This window comes from Vanessa atalanta, chromosome 22 (assembly GCF_905147765.1).
Source record: "Vanessa atalanta chromosome 22, ilVanAtal1.2, whole genome shotgun sequence".
In the NCBI taxonomy this organism is placed as follows: domain Eukaryota; kingdom Metazoa; phylum Arthropoda; class Insecta; order Lepidoptera; family Nymphalidae; genus Vanessa; species Vanessa atalanta.
This window is the reverse complement of record NC_061892.1, coordinates 3,175,581-3,196,705: the sequence shown is the minus strand read 5'-3', so window position 1 is coordinate 3,196,705 and position 21,125 is coordinate 3,175,581. Positions and strand designations below refer to the sequence as shown.

Below are 21,125 nucleotides of genomic sequence, written 5' to 3'. Positions count from 1 at the left end.
AAGGTTAATTTTATTCGGTTTTCATTTACAGTTTTAATCAACAATTACAGTGCCTCATAACTTCGTACTCACTCTTCGTACCAGTATTGTTTTAATCATCCATATTAAAAAAAAAAACAGCTGTATTCGAGAAATGTGTGAAGCAATTACAAATTTAATTTATTTTCTTTTACACTTTTATATTCAAACATACCTTACCTCTCGTTTTATTTATTTATAAAAGAAAATTCGAATTTCGAATAAGTCGCGACGTCGTTCCAAAAGTCGAGCAATAAAACTAAACGTCAATGTATATATTTTTTTATCTCATTTCCATTTGATCGAGTATCGAAAATCACACCCACAGTTGCTTCAAAACTCGTTAATTTCAAACCACTGAATCATTTATGTCTTACTCCCTTTTTTGTCTATAGCTATAAAACTTCATAATTAGTAAGTTTACAGTTAAAAAAGAATCGTCTAGAACTTTTCCGCTATTAAAAGGCTTCTGGATCATTCCAAGTTGTTAACGTACAAGTTTTAATGTCTTCCACGAAAATTCTCTTTTGTTGCGGTCACGGCTGGTCGGTCCCGGGAAAAACAAGTATACACATAATAAAAATGTTTGGGAATGTCCTACGCAAGTTTGAGAAGTGTTTGAGAAGAGACGTTTCTTAAAACAGGGGATTAAGTGGGCACTTTAGAAATGCGATTACGGAGTTTTTAAATCCGTATCAACTATTGTTAAGCTATTTAACTCTACTATTGACCACCCATACTAGATTGAGTTTGATAGAATGTAGATTTATTTAATATCTTGTAAAAGAAAAGGATGCTTTTATTATAATATTATGGTAGGAATTTATGTAAGCTTGGGTAGGTATCATAAGGTATTCTAAATATTTAGTCTTGTTGTGTTCCGGTTTGAAGGAGTTTTACGACATTTTAGTTCTTAAGGTTGATAGTGTGTTGGCGAACTAAGAAATGGTCAATATTTCTTACGGCGCTATTTTTAATGAGCGGTGATAAAAAACTTTGTCTATATAGTCTTTACTTATGTATATAATTCTTATGGCATTTAACTTCTAAGCGGCTAGACCGATTAGAAATTTTATTTTGTATGTGTTAAGTTGTGTCTCTGGATCGTATAGAATGGACCAGAAATTGCTGTGATACGATACCAGGATTATTAATTCAACATAAATATTAAAGATATAAAATTTTCTTTTGCTCCTATAAATTAAGAGAAATTTTAATAAATATTCATTATTTTCAATTAGATAAAAATTTATCAAACTATGCAAAATTTATAATCATCTTACATTAATACGTTTCAGTGATAACAACATTCATTATTTACATTTGCATATCCAACACGTAATCTTAAATTTACCGAAAGGCTTAAGTTTTATCATGCTGAAGAAAATTAAGACAGAATTAGAATTTCGAAAGTAATTAATTTTAAGTTTGATTATATTAGTTTGTGTAATTAAAAAGATTTAAAAAAAAATAAGTTTCAAATCAAAATGCATATTGAATCAATATATATATATATAATTATAAGCAAGCGCCATTGAATTTGTATGTGCTTAATTAGTGTTTATAATTCTTCTCGGGCTCGATGGTGAAGGAAAACATCGTGAGGAAATCTGCATGTGTCTAATTTCAATAACATTATGCCACATGTGTATCCAACCCGCATCGAAACAGCGTGGAGGAATAAGCTCTCAAGCCTTCTCCTTAAAGGAGAGGCCTTAGCCCAGCAGTGGGACATTTACTGGCTTTTAATTTCAACACATATTGTACCGCCAAACCGCAATACTTTGTATTATTGTATTTCCGTTTAATAGATAAGTGAGCCAATGAAAAGACAAGCACAAGGGACATAACATCTTAAAAAGACAGGCACAAGGGACATAACATCTTAGTTCCCAAAGTTATTTCCGTTATTTCTGCATTAAAATACTTCTTACAACGCCAATGTCTGATGATGACCACCATGTACCATCGGGTGGCCCATTCGACTATTGAGGTGAAACACTTACCTAATATATATATAAAATATATATATATATATATATAGTATAGGCGGGTAAAATAAATTCGTTCCAAAAATAAGTGCTTTACTAAAATGTGTTTATATTGTTTGTCTGGGTATGTTTTCCGGCTTTTCAATTATCAAAAGAAATATAAAAGACGCTAATTAATTTGAAATGTCTATATTCTCTATTTCATATATTTGATCTGACTTTTAATCCATTTTATCTTGATCATATTTTTTTGAGTTCTTCTTATTCTTCTTTCTTCTTTTTGCGCATTAGGTATGATTGTTTACTCGCACGGGGTACGATGAAAACTCCACGATGTAGATGTTCGCTAAACCGCTAGTTAAGCGTCAAGGCGCTCAAAATAGACAGCTTCACTCCTTATCTATATTTATACATTTTACAATGTTTAATTAATTACAAATTTAAATTGTTGAAAATTAAAGATTTAACACGTAGGTATAATAATAATTATAATTATATTTTAATTAATTATTTGAAACATGAAATTTATGATGATGAAAAAAAAACTTTTTTCCTTAGTTTTAAACCCTTAATTTTAAACGAATTAAAAAAAAACTAAGCAAAATTTTGACAAAATAATACGAGTGGAAATTATTTCAAGTTCAAATACAAAGCTAGACTCACACGCAATGGATTAAGTTAGTTAATATGACTCTTGTTAACATCAATATTTGAGATCAAAAACTGAGGCTTGTTCTCTATTAACCATGACGGGTTCTTTGTAAAATGCAATACGCGTTGATACATTGGCTCCCACTCGTGTCGAGGATATAACGTGAAGCGGAGAAGCCGAGACGGGAAATGCTAAAGCAGTCAAATATGAATCGAAATTGCATTTGAACTTAAAAACATGGCTGACATTTTATTTTTACTATATACGGTCAAAATTTAAATTTGGAATGTTATGAAAATGAAATTTTATAAATGATCTATACATATAATAATAACCCATTTTTACTAAATGCATATGTATGTATACACGGTACATATACCAAATTAACATTTTTTACAATTTTTGTCTGTCTGTCTGTCTAATGTCTAATCTCTGGAACGGCTGAACAGATTTCGACGGGACTTTCACTGGCAGATAGCGGATGTAATAACTAGTAACCTAGGCTACTTTTATTTTAGAATTATATATAGAATAAAAATCAAATCACGCTACAATATCCAAATAACTTAAATTCAAACAACGCGCACAAAGTCGCAGGCACAGCTAGCTTAAAATAAGAACGACTACCACCGAACCTGTTATACCACCGAACGACCCCAGAACTTTGAAATTCAAACCATATTCCGTCTTAGAATTATGACTCGTCACTTATTTGGCAGTTTAGCGAGCAACTTTATCTCTATCATATCACCCTGTCGTCATAGAAATACGCTCTCATCGTTTTTATAACGCGCCAAAAGAAATGTAAGTTCAAAAATAAACGAATAAAAATAGTGTTTGCGTATTTCATACACGTCAGAAGTTGATGTTAATCTAATCCACGTCCCCGTCAACAAACTGTAGGGCATTAAAAATAACTGCGTAACGGAGCGAGTCAAAAACAGTCGTGACGTTAAATCAGACTTTTACTAACATTTCTTTGTTGACCTAAAAATCAAACGAAATATAGTTAGCACTATATTACGAAGCTATACATATAACTGAGATTAATATTCAATAAGAAAAATGTTATTAAAAAGTTACTTGTAACTATTAAAATGTTATTAAGTTGTCACTAAAAATTGCAACAAAAAATAAGTTTTTTTTTAAGTATTTTTTTTATGATTTCGGTAGGCGTTCGAGCAAATGGGCCACCTGATGGTAAGTGGTCACCACCGCGAATAGACAATGACGTTGTAAGAAATATTAACCATTCCTTACATCACCAATGCGCCACTAACTCTGGGAACTAAGATGTTACGTCCCTTGTGCCTATAGTTACACTGGCTCACTCACCCTTTAAACAGGAACACAACAAAAGCCCTACCACCAAGTAAATATAATGAAAACATATATTAATACAAAAGAACAAATACAATGAAAAACACAAAAAAATGTTTTTTTTTACGTGACAATTTCTGCCAGTTCTCTCACAGTAGGCGCCGTAAAAGAACTTCGTTCCGAAAAGTCAACCGATACACCGCACAGCGGTATAGAAATTACATAATAAATAGATATTTAACTCAATAATATTTGTTTTAAAATGTTAATTATAAAATAAATCCAATTTAACAATATGACAATACCTCTTAAGACTTTTTGATGCGATGCTCACTTCAGCATTTTGCATCGCTATAGTGTATTTTAATTAAAATTTCCTCAACGATGTCTTAAAAGGCAACGAGAATTGGCGCTGGCAAACTTCTCATTAAAATTGTATTATTGAGAAACGAATAAAACAAATCGATTACAATTTTATTTTTGTCTCGTTTTTATTCATCAATGAAGTAATTTCTTAGAATCACATAACGGTATTATTAATAACATAAGTGCTTTCATCGAGATATCTAATTCAATTATAACGTCAATTGTTCGATTTATTAATTTCATACAAAAAAATATTTTTTCATTGAAACGATTCAAAATTATTATAATGTAACATTATAAATTGACATGGACTGGATATTATAAATGTCCAGATGCTCAGCAAAGTCATATTCTCTTGATAAGAATGGGTTTGAAGTTAAATTCGTACACGCTGATCTAATACTGACTGCACATATTTTCCATACACGTCAGAGCGTCATATAACAAATCATAGATAAAATAAATATTATATAATGTTTATTTCGATTCGTATTCTAGTACTTCATACGATACAACGTTGTACGGTTATTGTTAAGTGTCTAGAATAGTTTCATCAACGTATAATACGTGGCGCACAGGTCGTGTCGAATAATTGTTAATTAAAAGTTTAAGAGGTATTGCATTGCCTATCGGATACTTAAGTGAATTAGTTGTCAAAGCAAATTTGCACAAAAAAGAGTTAAAAAAAGTTATTGAACAGCTTGTTAAAGTCTCACTACTGGGCTAAGGCATCATCTCTCTGCAGAAATTCAACACGAGTTTAAAACTAACACTAAAATCACGAGCAAATTCGCGGACGCCAACAAGTACATAATAAAGAGAAAAATATCTGAAGTTTAAATTGAATAATTTTAATGTCTTTCGTTTCAGACAATGCATCGAATCAACACGCTACTGAACATTTCGTATAACGAATGGATTCGTCAAGGCTAGTACGGCGATGACGTGGCCAGTCGAAATGCGAGCAGCTCGTCTCTTGGGCTACCGGCTCAAGATTGGTCTGGTGGTTATTATCATCATGGTTCTTGGGTTCTTCAATGAGAGTCAAGGTAAGTCATCAGTGTTATGTCACGCTAAATTATTATTTTTTTATGATTTGTCAAGAAATAACATGAGAAAGGTTTGCTAGTAAATGTAGTTAATTTAATCAATAATCATTCCCTCCTAGGAGGTTAATATAATAAAATTTAACTCTGTACTTTGGCTATTGATTGTCAAACAATTTTGTTTGTCTCTAGAATTATTAAAAGGGTAAATTTTAGTAGCTTAATAAGAATAATGAAATAAAATAGTGCCTGAAAAAGCATGATTATTGTGACAAATTTGAGTCCCAATGGAAGCTCAGTCAGGAAGTCAGTTGCGATACAGTCGAAAAAACCTAGCTAACGCTTTAGTCAAAGAGTGGCCGAAAGTTTATATATTATAAATACGTGTCAAAATTAAACAAATTTATCAGAATTATTGTAAATCAATTCCCGACTTCAAACGTTTACCCGTTTGAAGTCATTAATTTATGCCATCAAATATATATTTTGTAATTATGGGATTTTAGCAATTAGTTTACAACGAAATCTATCTTCTCCCAAACTCTACTTCAAGTAATCTCTTCTTCTACCCACATTTTTTCCTCCATATTCAACAAAATTTTATGGAGATATATTTCGATATAATATGACGAGTTTTTTTTTTTTTATAACAGGATTGAGGCTGAAATAATGTTAGTTTGATATTACCAAAAATTTTGAAAAATCTTTGAGCTTACGGCAGCGATTTATTTAGACCAGAACAGGTATGCACTTTGATGCTGAAAATCGATTGCTCGACCAAGATCTATTTTTGGATTGAACTTTGTGTATTCCACTAGACAATCACACCTATATGCAAGCATATCTACCTGGATATAAACTAACAACTATTTAACCAAATAGGAATATTATTGGCCACCTGATGATAAGTGATCAGCACCGCACATAGACATTTACGCTGTGAGTAATAGTAACCATGCCTTAGATCGCAACAAAATATCTTGATATCTAAGATGTAATGGTCCTTGTGCCTTTAGTTACACTGGCTCACTCAACCTCCTTCAAACCGGAACTCAACGATACCATGTATTGCTGCTTGGTGGCAGAATATTTGGTGAGTGGGTTGTACCTTGTAACCTACCCAGACGGGTTTGCACCAAGTCAATATGTATGTATTATGTAATTATTAAAAAATTCATGTAAGCGTAAAAGGACATCATTCCAAAAAAAAAAATATTTTATCACGAAATACTATGTTTCCATTTTTATTTATTAATTTGTTTATATTTAATTATACATTATTTCAATCTTCGAAATCGGATTTTAAATATTAAACGTCATCAAGGAATAAAATAAAGTTTATTTATTTAAATTTATTCTACTATTTGTTTTGAATGTTTACAATAATAAAAAAAAAATCATCAGTAGTTACACTGACTTACTCACCCTTCGAGCACAACAATACTAAGTATTGCTGTTTGGCGGTAGAATATTTGATGAGTGGGTGATACTTACCCAGAGGGGCTTGCATAAAACTCTACCACCAAATAAAAATTTGAGGTAAAATAATTGATTGCTGTATTCTAGCTTAAGGAATAAGTGAGTCAGTGTACAATAAACAATAACCTTAGCTTAGCTTATTTTATGGAACGTATTCCAGTCTGGTATTTGCATTAAATAAGAAGAATATTTTTTCATCGTCAATATCCGTGATTCGATTTTTAAATATTTCAATCCCAAAGATTAATTCCCTTAGTTATTAAATATTTTACTGCCGAGGAAATATTAAAACTGTTAAACGTTATGTTAACGAGTAGTAATAAACTTGGTATCATTTCAAATAAGTTATACAGCGTGATTCGTCGAGAAGTGAAATATTAATTTACTTTTCTTTTTCTGTTCTCTAAAATGATCTGTTTGAAATTAAACGTAAGCAGTTCTTTTATGTGATTTATTATGACAGTAATGTAATTAAATATTTTTTACTTTGTGTTTGGTCATCTTTAACTGAATAGTACTAATAATCTGCTATTCTTTTTAATCACGCAAATTTTGGCCACCGCGCCAAATCTCAAGTGAGACCAGCCAACAACGCAGGACGAATGTTAAAATCCAATGGAATGACAAATTGGACTAGACTAGAAAGAGTTCAGGCGTAGGAGGACCTTACGTGCTTTCCGAAGCATAGGAGTATCCTCTCTCACAATTACCATTATACTCCGGACTGTTACTGAAAAGTTTTCGATGGAATGACTCGATAATTTTTTATCGGCGTGATCTAGGGTTTGAGCCGAGGACTTCAGGATCTGCCTTATATCTAGCGACTAGACCAACGGAAAAGTTCGATACTCATATTTAAAAAAAAATGTATAATGTTCAATAAACGTCAAGTTATTACTACTTTTCCATCGTTATATTTTATTTTGGCCATAAGCATGTTCAATACTTACCGTTTTATACATCTACAACTTATTTCATCGCCTGTAGTTACAAAAAAAGTTAATACGGCCCAACTCATAAACCGCGAAAACAAAAAAAGAAAAAAAAATCTATTACAGATTTTGATTTTACATGCACGTTAGTATTCAGTTACCTAGATTTGATCCCGCCATATTCGATTCGGCTTAGCAATACTAACCACCAGACACCGCAGTTTAATTTAACACAGCGAATCCTTTATAAATTCTGCTTCCAACTCTGCTCGGACATCTGCATTTAATTAACTTTTAGGCACCTCATTCAAGTATTTATCTCTAATTCTGAACACTGTTTGTAATCAAAAACAGGTCAAAGCATTATTCCAATTACCGGATTCCGCATAAGCCTAATTAGTGGTCTTTGCGTTAGGACATTAATCGACCATTACTTACTTTTTACGACCACATTCACTTAACTGCAATTGCTAACTGCAGAGTACTCGTTGAATATTAGTTAGTGGATATACAAATTGACTGCCGCCATCGCATAATGCGGCGTTCGGCTTGTAAGTAAATTCAAACTCGATTCCGAAATTAGACGGAAGCGTAGTGCGTGTTTTTTGAAAGTCGATTTTGAACATTTTCGATTTCGAACTTTAATTGGAAATGTTCTCGTAGTTTATGATCTATTTTTTTAGTTTTAAACTATTTTCAAATGGTTGATTTTATCGGTGTTTTTTTCGAACAGATATGTGTTTTCACAAATCGATTGTAATTAATTACTTTTGGTCTTTTAATCGCGGCTGAGATTAAATCGGATGGCGTCACGACAAACGCTATTAAGTAAAATGAAATTTGACGTTAGACATCTGTTTGGAACGAAGTTGCTTTCACTATACGTAAATATTGTATTAAATACATTAGATATGTTTTTTTTATGTGATATGTAGCCGGAACGATAAATCGGCAACCTAAGGGTCACCACCGCCCATTAACACTGGCACTGTTAGAAATATTAACCATCCCTAACATCCACCAACCTTGGGAACTAAGATGTTATGTCCCTTGTGCATTTAGTTACATTGGCTCACTCACCTTTCAAACCGGAATACAACAATACCAAGTATTGCTGCTTGGCGGCAGAATATTTAGTAAGTGGGTGGTACCTACCAGACCAAGTCAATATGTATGTATTATATAATTATTAAAAATTTCATGTAGGCGTAAAAGGATATCATTCCAAAAAAATATTTATTTTATCACGAAATAAGAAGACGGCAAACAAATAAAAAAATTATACTATGTTTGTTGAGCTTAATTAAATAAAAAATAATTGATCTAACGTGTTTGTAAGTGAATAGATCTATAGAATGCTATTTGTTATTTGATTGGTGGAATAGTTTAGCTGAGTTTAGAGAAGAAAGAATACAGTAGAATTTACATTCCGAATCGGCGGTCGATTTGCATTTAAATAAATCTCCTAAAATAAACTCATCTCTAGTTTCTGATACGCTGACGAAATTCAATTTACATGAATCTCAATTGTAATTGGTCCATGTCAGTCGATGACGTAATAAACGACCAATGAGCGTTTAGTATTTAGTCGGATCATTGATTAGCTTCAGAGAATTTCGAAATTTCGTCATGTTGAAAATTTCAGAAAAATATAATTATAGAAAAAAATGTATTTTTTAATTGTTATGACTAAACTCGGCACTAGCTACCAAGTGGGTCGAAGCAGCGTGGTGTATAAACTTCATGTGTTGTCAAAAAAAGGCCATCATAGCTCAGCAGAAGAAATTACAGGAATGGTCCATAAAATATAAATTTTAAGTAATATAACTATCTTGATTAAAAATACATCAAAATGAATAAGTCTAAAAATGACTACATATTTGAATCCACGTGGACTTTCTATTTAATTAGTTAAGACAGAGTTCTATAACTTATACTTATTCATATAAGCTATCATTTCGTCTTTTTATACAACTAAATATAAAATGGAATATTTATCTTTGCATCTGACGCGAATGAAATCCCACTTCTATGTTTTATTTAAGCAAAGCAAAGAATGATGGTAAAGCTAATATGAAATCCTCGTTTCGCGATGTTAACCACTTTATGTTGAACTAGTTATAACTCACGTGTTTGCTTTCGTGAAATTCTGTTATAAAAGCAGCATTATCGTAACGGTTAATAAAAAGGTCTTATGTAAGTGTACTTCAAAGAAGAGCATCAAAATGATTTGTTTTTTGCTGTATTAGTATAAGATCCTGATCCATCGGCTAGGACATTTCAGAAAATATTTCGGTTTTATAACCGAGTAAGCATCACTGAACTTGGATGTGCTTCATTTTGCCCATAATTATTTTCGAGTCTCAAGTTCTGTCATAAATGTACCTCAACTGTGTTGGGGCAGCTTGGTGGCAGTTGCAAATGTTGTCCTCAAAAACAAAGGTGACTTTAGACCTTTTTTACTATTACTATAACATTGATATTAAGTGACCTTGAGATTTCCATGTTGCCTAATAACTTAAAATTGAAATAAAGGATACAGAGACACCATTTTTTTTTTAAATTTTAAATTAAATCTTTAAGTTTACTTACTTTGTATATCGTTTATCAGTCGCTACAATTTATGCAAAAAAAAATACGTTGATCTGTTGATCCATTTCTGCGTGAAACGAGAACATACAAACACAATTTCACCTTCATAATATTAGCTGCAATTTACGCATTATTTCCCATTACAGGAAGTGTGTTTTGTTTGTTATTGCCTCTTATTGATTTAACAATAATTAGGTACTATTCCAACAATGGAATCAACACATATTGGTCACTTTTTGAAATTACAATGAGCATCAGTATCTTCGTTAAATTCTAAATTCGGATTTGTTTTAAAAATAATAATAATGGATTACTGTTTTATTTTCGTGGAATTTTGTTTATTTGAAATTTATGGGTGACGCTTAGGTCCCTTGGGACTCTTAAGCCTCGTTTACGCAGTGCGAGCTTCTGACAGGTGACATCTGCTTGAATTGCTAGTGGTGTCAGAAAATACACGAACCGACCCATATCCTCTCGCAACTGGCCAGCTACTTTCGTAAACGTCCGAATAATTCGAATGATGTGAAAACTGCTGTCATATGAAGTCGGAAAGTTGTGCAGGCGAATGAATGTAAAAATGTTGAAGTTACTCGCAAGATCAAATATCAAATCCTCGTTATCTACCTATCATTCTTTTTCATTTTCTTCAACTTCAACATTGATTGGTGATTTGGTCCACGTAGTGCTAATTGCTGTAATACAGCTACTGCACAGGCTAACTCTCGCACTCGAACTTTTAACCAAACATTAAATTATCGTATATATAACCATAGTTACTAATCTAAATAACTTTTTTAAAAATCGAATTAGTAATTCTTTAGGTGCGATAAGATTTTTTGGTGAATTCTATACTTTTATAGTAAGAAAACTATAAGCAAGAGTTTATCGTTAAGCTTCATATCAGCATTAAATTACTTTGTATCTAATTTTAATATACATACTTATTCTTACTTAGTGGTATGGCGTTGCGTATTTAACATTCCCAGATTACAACCACTGATCATATATTCAAACAGTAAAACTACAGTATTGTTGTGTTCCGAGACAGTGTGTGCAGAGAGAGTGAGACAGTATTATTATAAGCACAAGAGTCAAATCAACATTATCGATGTAAGGAATGTTTAATTATCCTTACAAGGTCCTTGCGACCCATTTGCCTGTCCAACTACTTATAATTTAAAAAAAAAAGTGTTCAACAAAGAATAGCGTTGATACGCTCCTCAGATGCGTATTTATTTTCAATATTATAATTATAGATACAGTTTATTTATAGTAGGTATGTAAGGTGGTTTTCACTTGGACCGTAATATGAGAACGTTTAACCTAAATCTAAAATAAGAGCATCGAAACCTAGTTACAAATTCAATAATAACTAAATGTACTAAAATCAAAAGGTATAATATTAAAACCAATGTAAATATTTATATTAATTAATACAAGACTAGACGAGTCGAGACTTTTATTATTGTTTTATTTATAATTAAATTACCATATTTTATAAAAGCAAGAACTGTTTATTATCTGCCAAACGATTACGGCACCAAAACTATTTCGCTTAGCCAACCCTCCATTAGTAAATATGTTCTATACAATGTTTGTTCCCAATTGTTTGATCAACAAATGCGATTATTTGGGCCAAATAGATTTATCACATAACGTAGTATGTTATTACCAATGGGTTGGTTCTGCAAATATTAGGGATTTGCAATATGTGTTTGCAACACGTTTAATCAATGTTTGTACAAATGTTTTAACAAATATGGTTTTTCACTTTGAAGTCGTGTTTTATTATCGGACGATGTGTTGCGTTGACATTTAAATTGGAATTTTGATGTTAAATATCGCGACAAAATTTACGATTTCGCAATAATTTCGATGAAATAATTTTGACTTAATACACTTGTTAATTAATTACACGTGTGATTGATGAATTGAAAACCAAATATAGGCCAGTTTTTTTACCTTTTTTAAAGACAAAAACAGTTTATCCAGTAGATCTAACATCAGTATATAATTGTACCGAATTCTGTTCTGTTGTTAAATTGTACCGAAATATGATTCCAATTCAATCCAATCGTTATATTTCTATCTCTTCCCTCTCTTCTGGAACTTGTTTTCAACGCTTGTCACTTTGCTTATATAATTAACTTTACTTACATCTTACATTATCTTCCCGGTTCTTTTATTCATTTTTTATCTTGATTTTCCTTACTGTTGATTTCTTAATCCTTGAAGCTACATACTTTTTTCTTGGTTAAGTTCATATTTTTATAACTTTTTGACAGGTTCGCTTAGAGTCCCTCTGGGTGGTATTCTGTCTCCTCTTACCTTCTTTACGTTTATTAATACCCTCAGTAAATAAGTTTTTCTGACCATAAAGAAACATTTTATAATAGTATATGAATATTATATTCTTATAATATTTAAAGCTATTGATGAACTAATTTTAACTATTACTTAATCAAAATCTCAAGAAAAAGTACAGGTACAGGTAACTCAAAAAAAATCTCGTTATATATTTATTTATATTGTATATATAAATATTATACCATGCTAACCTAACCTAACCTAACACTTATATAATTACCATCGTGATTATTTTAATGACTGACATGTTACTGACAACATTTGCACTAAAATACTTCTCAATTATATAGTAAAAAAAGTTGCCTAGAAGCGTGCTTCTGAGATGTGGTTCATATTTACCTATAATAAATTGAATACGAATTAAAAGTACGTATTAGTAGAATTCAAAGAGATATTATTTTTTATAATAATATGGCCCTTTGTGTGTAATTACACTAGCTTAAGTGAGATTTATATTTTATCGCTTTTGATGTACATTCAAAGGGGATCACGCACGGCGAAATCATCCTGTATAATTATCTTTGTTTACATACTTTTACCGAGTTTTGTGGTTTTATATTTCATTATTTATTTGTAATAATTTAAAACCACAAACATGAAAAAAAAATAGTTTTTGTTCACATTTTTCAATGCTCTTTCTATTGATAAATCACTATTGAAATATGATTTCATTTAGGGAGTAGGTCAATATGTTTAATCGGTTACCATCATTACCATAGTTCTCTCTTCATAAATATTTACACAAGATCTATTAACGTTAAGCTTAATCATATGCATTTCACAATTTAAAATAGGTACTGTGTTAACCGTGATCGCGTGGGTTGGTGGCAAGAATGCTAGCAGCATTCACACAGGTCCTATGGGCAAAAAATTATCCAGCTCTCCTGTCACCAGTGGAGGCAATAAGGCGAGATGTTATACTTTATTATCGATTAATAATTTTCCCTCTTCATTCTATGGTCATCTTTATAATCATATTTATAAAACTTTTCTTAGACTGCCAATACATTGATAACTTTAGACCATATAATATTTCGTTTCTCTTTTAATCTCCTGTTTAATACGATTTAAATAAAATATCACAGTTCCTTTTTTGAATAAAAACAATTAAATTTTGGGATACAATTTATAATTGTCTGTGAATTATTCTCATTAGTTTTCTATGTTGTCTTGGGTCTGAGTGTATGTGGTACGGTCGTTACTTCTGCTTTTCTATAATACAAGTGCTTTAGCTACTTACATTGGAATCATAGTAATGTATGTGATGTTGTCTAATATTTATTATATTATTAATTAATGTTTCATATTAAAAATATTAGTTGTGGTAGTCGAAGGACTTATTTTATTTTATGAATAAATTTATCGCGCGTTTCGCCGCAGAAAATCCGACACTAATTACTTAATTGGTAACATATGATGTATATGTTGGGGATTAAATCAGTCAGCAGAGTTAAGTAATTACATTTAGCAGCCATTAAAAGTAACCCTTAAAGATTAACTGCACAGTTTCACTTTGACGGATATGTTTACATGCCTCTAATTCATAACCAGTAAATTTTCGTCTAGTGTCATTTGTGACATTTTTAAATTTAGAATATATTTTCGTAATTTTGATATTTGTATTAATATCACATCGAAAACTGAGTGAATATTTAAGTTAGGAAAGGGCGAGTGAGCCAGTGCAACTACAGGCAATATACTTCGCACAAAGAACGTCTTAGTTCCCGAGGTTGTTGGCGTATTGATTTATGGGATGGGTAGTATTGTATTCCAGTGAATATCAGGTACCCTATTATCATTATGTGGTCTATTTACTAACCTGTCTATTTTAAATAAAAAAAATAAGCAATAATTAAGTTTTGTTAATGTTTCATAAAAATAAAAGAATTTGATAATAAAGAGAAATGTTCAAGGTCAACATCGATGGCAAGTTAATGTGGCACTGCACTAACTTACCATTAGTATGTGTGGTGGCTTACCATCAATTTTATTAGAGAATATATTTTCATAAAAAATCGCTTGCGTGATGTGTATTGATATCTTTGTTTATATGTACACTGACGTATTTTTAAGACTTCTTACAAACCTCTGTTCTCAGATTATAAAACAAAATGCAGGACGAACGTATGGAACATCAAGCAACAAAAGCGAATACAGAATCAAAAGCCAATACAAAGCGCCGGTAGTACAAACGATTAACTATTAATTATAGGCGTATTAACAGATTGTTAATTACTACACATAGCCGGAGAAAAGCATTCGCTTTTGTTTTTGTATTCGCTTTCGTTGCTTGATTATGACGGTCTGTGCGTTCCATTTGTTATTTATAATGTTACATTACATTACATTAGCAGCCTGTAAATTTCGCACTGCTGGGCTAAGGCCTCCTCTCCCTTTGAGGTGAAGGTTTTTATTTATTTATATTTTTCGAAACACAATCGGCATATTCACATTTAAAAAAAAAAAAAGTATGAAATAAATTCATGTACGGTGTGATACACCACTAAAGGCGTTTACATTATACATTTTAAATAACAAAAAAAAAAAAAAAACAAAACACTACACTCCTACATTAATATATCTTTAAAGTAAAAACAAAAATGTGAAAGTACAAATAATAATAATAAATTACTCTAAATTAAAAAGAAATAGAAATATAACAAAAAAATATATCTTGACACTAATTGAGCAAAGAGTCTATTTTTTCTTAAAACTGTGACTGTTATGACTGTAAATATCAATGTCATGTTTGGAGCATATTCCACCACGCTGCTCCAATGCGGGTTGGTGGAATAAACATGTGTCAGAATTTCGTTGAAATTAGACACATGCAGGTTTCCTCACGTGTATTCCTTCACCGCCGAGTACGAGATGAATTATAAACACAAATTAAGCAAATGAAATTCAGTGGCGCTTGCCTGGGTTTGAACAATGCACGGTCTAACCACTGGGCCATCTCGGCTCAGTTTATAATGTAATCCACTATAATTCATTTTTTAGTAAATCATACAGCGCTACAATTAACAGCGTAGGTACGTTAAAAGTCCAAAGAGTATGAATTAAACTTTCGACTTTAAAGTATCTTGTGAGCTGTTAGTCTGTTAACGATATTAAGTTTAATATTTACAATTTATTATTATTTCTAAGAATTAAACTGAATTAGCGCAAATGAAGAAAATCTTTATGAGTAACTTTCAATACATAGAACAATGTTATCTGTACTGTTTTAATATATATTTATGTTGATGTCACCGTCCATAGACTCCATTGGAAACTTTGAGAACTGAGATGTTATGACCATAGTACCTTTAGTTACACTGACTCACTAAGACTTTAAATCAGAACGCTACAATACGTAATATTGCTGTTTGGCGCTAGAATATTTGCTGAGTAATCCAGAAGGACTTGCAAGAAGCCCACCAAGTAAATTTATATGTTAACTGAACCAGCATTTCATTAATACTTGTCCTTTTTTGGTCCATATGAAATATCGTATTAACCATAGAGTAGAGGGTCATGGAAGTGGTACAGGTACTGATTTTTTTTTATTTTTTTTAATGATAGGAATGGTTTGCGACTGGTAAAGTTCAAGGTCGAATATGAATGGATCGTTTATATGTATGTATGTAAGTATTGTAACGGTTTAAGAAGTTACAGAAGTTTTTATTCGACGAAGATAAATCGGGACAATGTTTGTTATGTGTTAAAATTGAAATACTCAATCATTGATTTTGTAAACAAAGAATGACTGCTCTTTAAGTTATTTCAACAAAATATATAGCCGTCAAGGGCAACAGACAACAACTTTGACGTACCAGTTCCATGTAAAACATAAATTGAGCACGAACAAAACCGTTTGTCACAGCTAGTATAAAACCCTATATATCTTTGTATTTGGCAAAATATTATATAAAAGTTCATATCATTTCTAAGCACATCGTTCTGAGCGTCATCGTAACAAAAGGTAACAATTTCGGAAATCGCGCAAGAAACAAAGGACATTTTAGTGTGCACAGATGTTATTAATGTTTTTCATTAGAGCGTACCTGCATATATAGAAACTGGATGTGACAGGAATTAATGTACGTTAATATTAATTATCGTACGTGAATATGATTTATTGTTTTTTGTTTTGTTATTCTTAATTCGTTATATGTAATTAGTCTCAGACATTAATATTATAAATGCGAAAATTAAAATGGATGGATGTTTGTTATTCAGCCACAATTACGGCTGAACGGAACTGAATGAAATCTGGTACAGAGATAGATTATAGTCTAGAGTATCATAAAGGGCCGGAAAAATATACGTAATACCTGACGACGTCTAGTACACATACTCTAAAAACTATAAACAAGTATACTGTAGCCTAAAATTGATTTAAATGAAGCTTGTCTTTGAATATCGAGACGTAACAGTTGTTTGGAATATTTAGAGATTATTTCGAAGTTTTAATACTAATATATTCAAAGGTTCTTATAAAAGTTCATAAGACTATGGCTAATAGTTGTAATTACTTTCGTGATTTAAATTAAATTATAATTTTTCATATTTGTACTTGTGCTATGGTTTCATGCTAACCTGTCTAATTGAAAAGTATTCTTATCAGTTAATCAGCAGTATAAGTGTAAGAAGTGGTTCATATTCCTTAAAGAGGAGTTCAATAAGTCTATGGAAGTCTATGGAAGTGACCAAATAATATTTATTCATTTTCCTAAATAAAAATAGTTATAAAATAAAACTTTAAAGTAGACAGCGGTTGCGTTTGTACAGTTATCGTAGTATCACGCCTCAATGCCTCGACCGATCGTTGTTTGCACGTCGATGGTAGAACACAGGAACGGTTCGGATTTTTTATTTTTACTAAAGCGAAAAAATTAGTTAGAAAAATATTGCAATCCTAACTAAATATTCGACTCTTATTCTAAATTATGTCTCTGTTTGATTTGCAGTTGGACTTTGGAGTAATAATGCAAAAACTTTTATTAAAATAACATCTCGTCTTCCTACACTTGTGATAAGAGATCTGGCCCACGTTTTGCCTGGAGGATCGGAACAGCGATTCAACGTAGAAATACTGCTAGCATTTTGCTGCCATTCAGCGCAGTCATGATTTGTCTCATTAAGTTTTTATTTTTTAGTGAGGGCATAATGTAAATAATTCTTGTGTAAATACCAACAGCCTACACGGTTCAAGCCTCCAATGAAAAGTAATATAGTAAACCAAACTAATTTTATCTATGGAAAATATTTTTGATTTATTTACTTTTAACTTCACATCTTAAAATTCAAAATCACATTCAAGGAAACAATATCGTGACGTCAAAAAACTGCTAATAAAATTAATAGATTAAAATTTTAGGAAAATTAATCGTTATCAATTCGAATTGATGAATAAAATCGAACATATGTTATATATGTATGTCGATATGATACGATAGTCGTCAGAAAAAATATATTTAAACAATAACATTGATAGTATACATTTTATCATTTCACTATTTCTAAACATCGTTTAAGTATCTAAAGCCGTAGATAATGGGTAAAAAACAAACAAACAAGACTTCAAATTTAAAACACGGACTGCGATGGGAAATACAAGTTGAAATGAGTGTTTAGTCTCAATCCTGTTATGAGGCAATATTGAAAACGGTCTTTCAGAACAGACTTGGTGAAGTCTTCGTGTAACTTTTAAATAATAATCTTCGGATTATTTTAAGGCCTCTTATTTTAACACAACTATTTTACATAAATTAGAAAAGACCAAAGATTTTTTTTTGGAGTTCCAAACGTTTTCTTATTCGAGAGTTGGTAGATACACATGTGGCAGATTTTCATCCAAGACATGCAGGATTCAAAATCAAAATCAAAAAATAATTTATTCAAGTAGGCTTTTACAAGCACTTTTGAATCGTCATTTAACAAACTATTTATAGTAAAGCTACCACAGATTCGGAATGTAGATTCTACCGAGAAGAACCGGCAAAAAACTCAGTAGTTACTCAGTAGTTAACACCAAGTGAGATTTATAGACGCAAAAGGGGCTCGTCGAAATTTAGTGTTGCCTGTTGTCGTATGTTCCATCATAGCTTTATAGTTACATATTATTGTTACTTAAAATTAAATTTATCCAATAGCAACTGCTTACAATTGTATCGGTCTCGTGTCCCTTATCCAAATGCTGTCTAGAAGAGAAAGCCCTCTTAGCGAAAAGATCGCATTTTGTAAATAGTATTAAATTTATTTTATTTTTAATTATATATATATATATATAATTATATATTTTTAGTAATAAATTATATTCTATTCTATATATAAGATATCCGATATCTTTATATGTAATTTTATATACAGAGACTTAGAAACTTTGAATTGAATTGATTGGGTTCAAACCTTAGTAAGTATCGGTTCTTTTCTGTAAAATCTATATCCAATATTAGTGGCAATGTTAAATTTAATGATGAAAGACTCGTTAAATGGAGATTTAGATATGTTTGATTAATACTTGATCTCGTGACTGATGTATAAAAAAAAATTTTAAAACGATATTTTGTAAATCCTATCACTGTAATATATAATTTATGTAGAAATAGTTACAAGTACTTTATAAACACGAGAAGTTGATAAACTTACCAAGTCTCCGCAAAGTCAAATCGTCCCCTATGTGTGCGCTTCTATAATAAAATTCCGCAAATTTTAAACTTTGAAAATTTAAATGTCATGTTTAAAAATATTTAGAAGTGTCGTGTTTTTCGAAAAAAAGATTCAATAGGTGGTTTATAAGAGTACATATGTATTAGACTTTAATTAAGAATAAAACATAATGTATATACGACAGGAATGGTAAATAAGAGTAACTACTGCGTAAATTGGCTTTAGAATCTACATTCCAAATTTAAAATAATTTTATATTTTATTATTTACGGTGAATCCAGATTTTTTATACGAGCCTACTTGAATATAGTATATTTTGACTTTGTAGTTATACATAGTGAGAATTGTCAATTCCAATTTCAAACCAACAAACTGTCGATATGTCGACTGTGTGTCAATAGAAAAAGTTTTCATATATTCAATTCCCTTAAGTATTATACAAACTCATACAAAGATACGACTCAAAATTTTCCCATTACCGTTAATCGTAATCGTTTAACGCTATTCAATTTTAAGACGTACCTTTAAGCTCTAAGCGCTTGCCTCTTCCATTTGCATACTAATTCTGTACCGTAACAATGTTTCCCAAAAGGAGTACAATGTAAAGTCGACAATAACAGCGCTAATTTCAAAACTTTGAGCGCTGAGATTTAATTTTGCTGCATAATTTTGAAGATTTTACCTGTGTTATGATTTCAAGCAGTATATAAAAATATTTTTATTGAAATGGGTTACCTACAATTTTTTTTAGAACATTTTATATATATAGACTTTGATAAATACATTAGTAGTAAATACCTTTCTCTTGTATTTGTAACATATTTTTTGACTATTATTCACCACTCTCTTCACCAATCTTTAAATAATACTTATACTTTAACTTCGCTTGTATTCAAAAGATTTAGGATTTAGGAATTTCGAAACCTATGAGCCAGGTTTGTTTTGATTTTATTTCATTGTAAACTGCAATGTGATCATCTCTAGAGTTGGCGCCAAAATGATGAAATCTATTTAAATGAAATTTTAATCTCAATTAGTTCAGTTAGAATTGGAGTTTGTCGAAAACAATTCGCTTAAATTTTGTTTTTGTTTTTTATTTTATTTTTCTTGAGCAGCCGTAGTACGGCTCTCTAACAGGCCAGTAACTTTTCCCGCTCTCTAAAAGTTATTCTTTGTTAAATCGTAACAATTTAGTTAATAGCAATCAACAATCATCTTTAATTTTTTATACGTTTACGGCTGGAGTTCTTCAAAAAACACCATAACCGATTTTTATATAAAAAAATATTATTGACGAAACGAATAAATAATATTTGAAATGAAACTTCCTTGAATAAAAGTATAAAAATAAGACATGAAAGTGTATTATGGCTTAATGCGTTTAAATAAAATAATATCCGCAACATTTTACATAAATCTTCCCTATGTTTTACAATAAAAGTTGTATGATTTATAATTATAGTTATTACATAATATCAAGGCTTACATTAAAACTGACCAACAATATTTAGGAACCTTCTTGATACAATAGCTTGTAAAACGTTCAGCAATTTTGTATGACCTTTTATAAGCTTCATATCTCACGTCCTTTTTTTATTCTCGCTGGAAAAACGCTTTACGCGCTTCCCCCACGTGATGGTAAGTGGGGGGGACTCCCTGGAGCCCTGGACGCCGAGTGCGCCCGGGTTTACCCACTAAAAAACCAGCG

At 31.1% G+C, this 21,125-nt stretch overlaps 1 protein-coding gene across 1 annotated transcript in view; it reads left to right on the top strand.

Moving 5' to 3' along the window:
• The first annotated feature begins 5,242 nt into the window (after nt 1-5,242).
• The window catches only part of LOC125072750 (zwei Ig domain protein zig-8-like), a 63,872-nt gene continuing 47,989 nt past the window's right edge, over nt 5,243-21,125 (top strand). Inside the window, exon 1 of the mRNA XM_047683433.1 lies at nt 5,243-5,396. Within this exon, the coding sequence (XP_047539389.1) occupies nt 5,288-5,396 (109 nt within the window). The 5' untranslated portion in view covers nt 5,243-5,287. The remainder of the gene's footprint in view (nt 5,397-21,125) is intronic.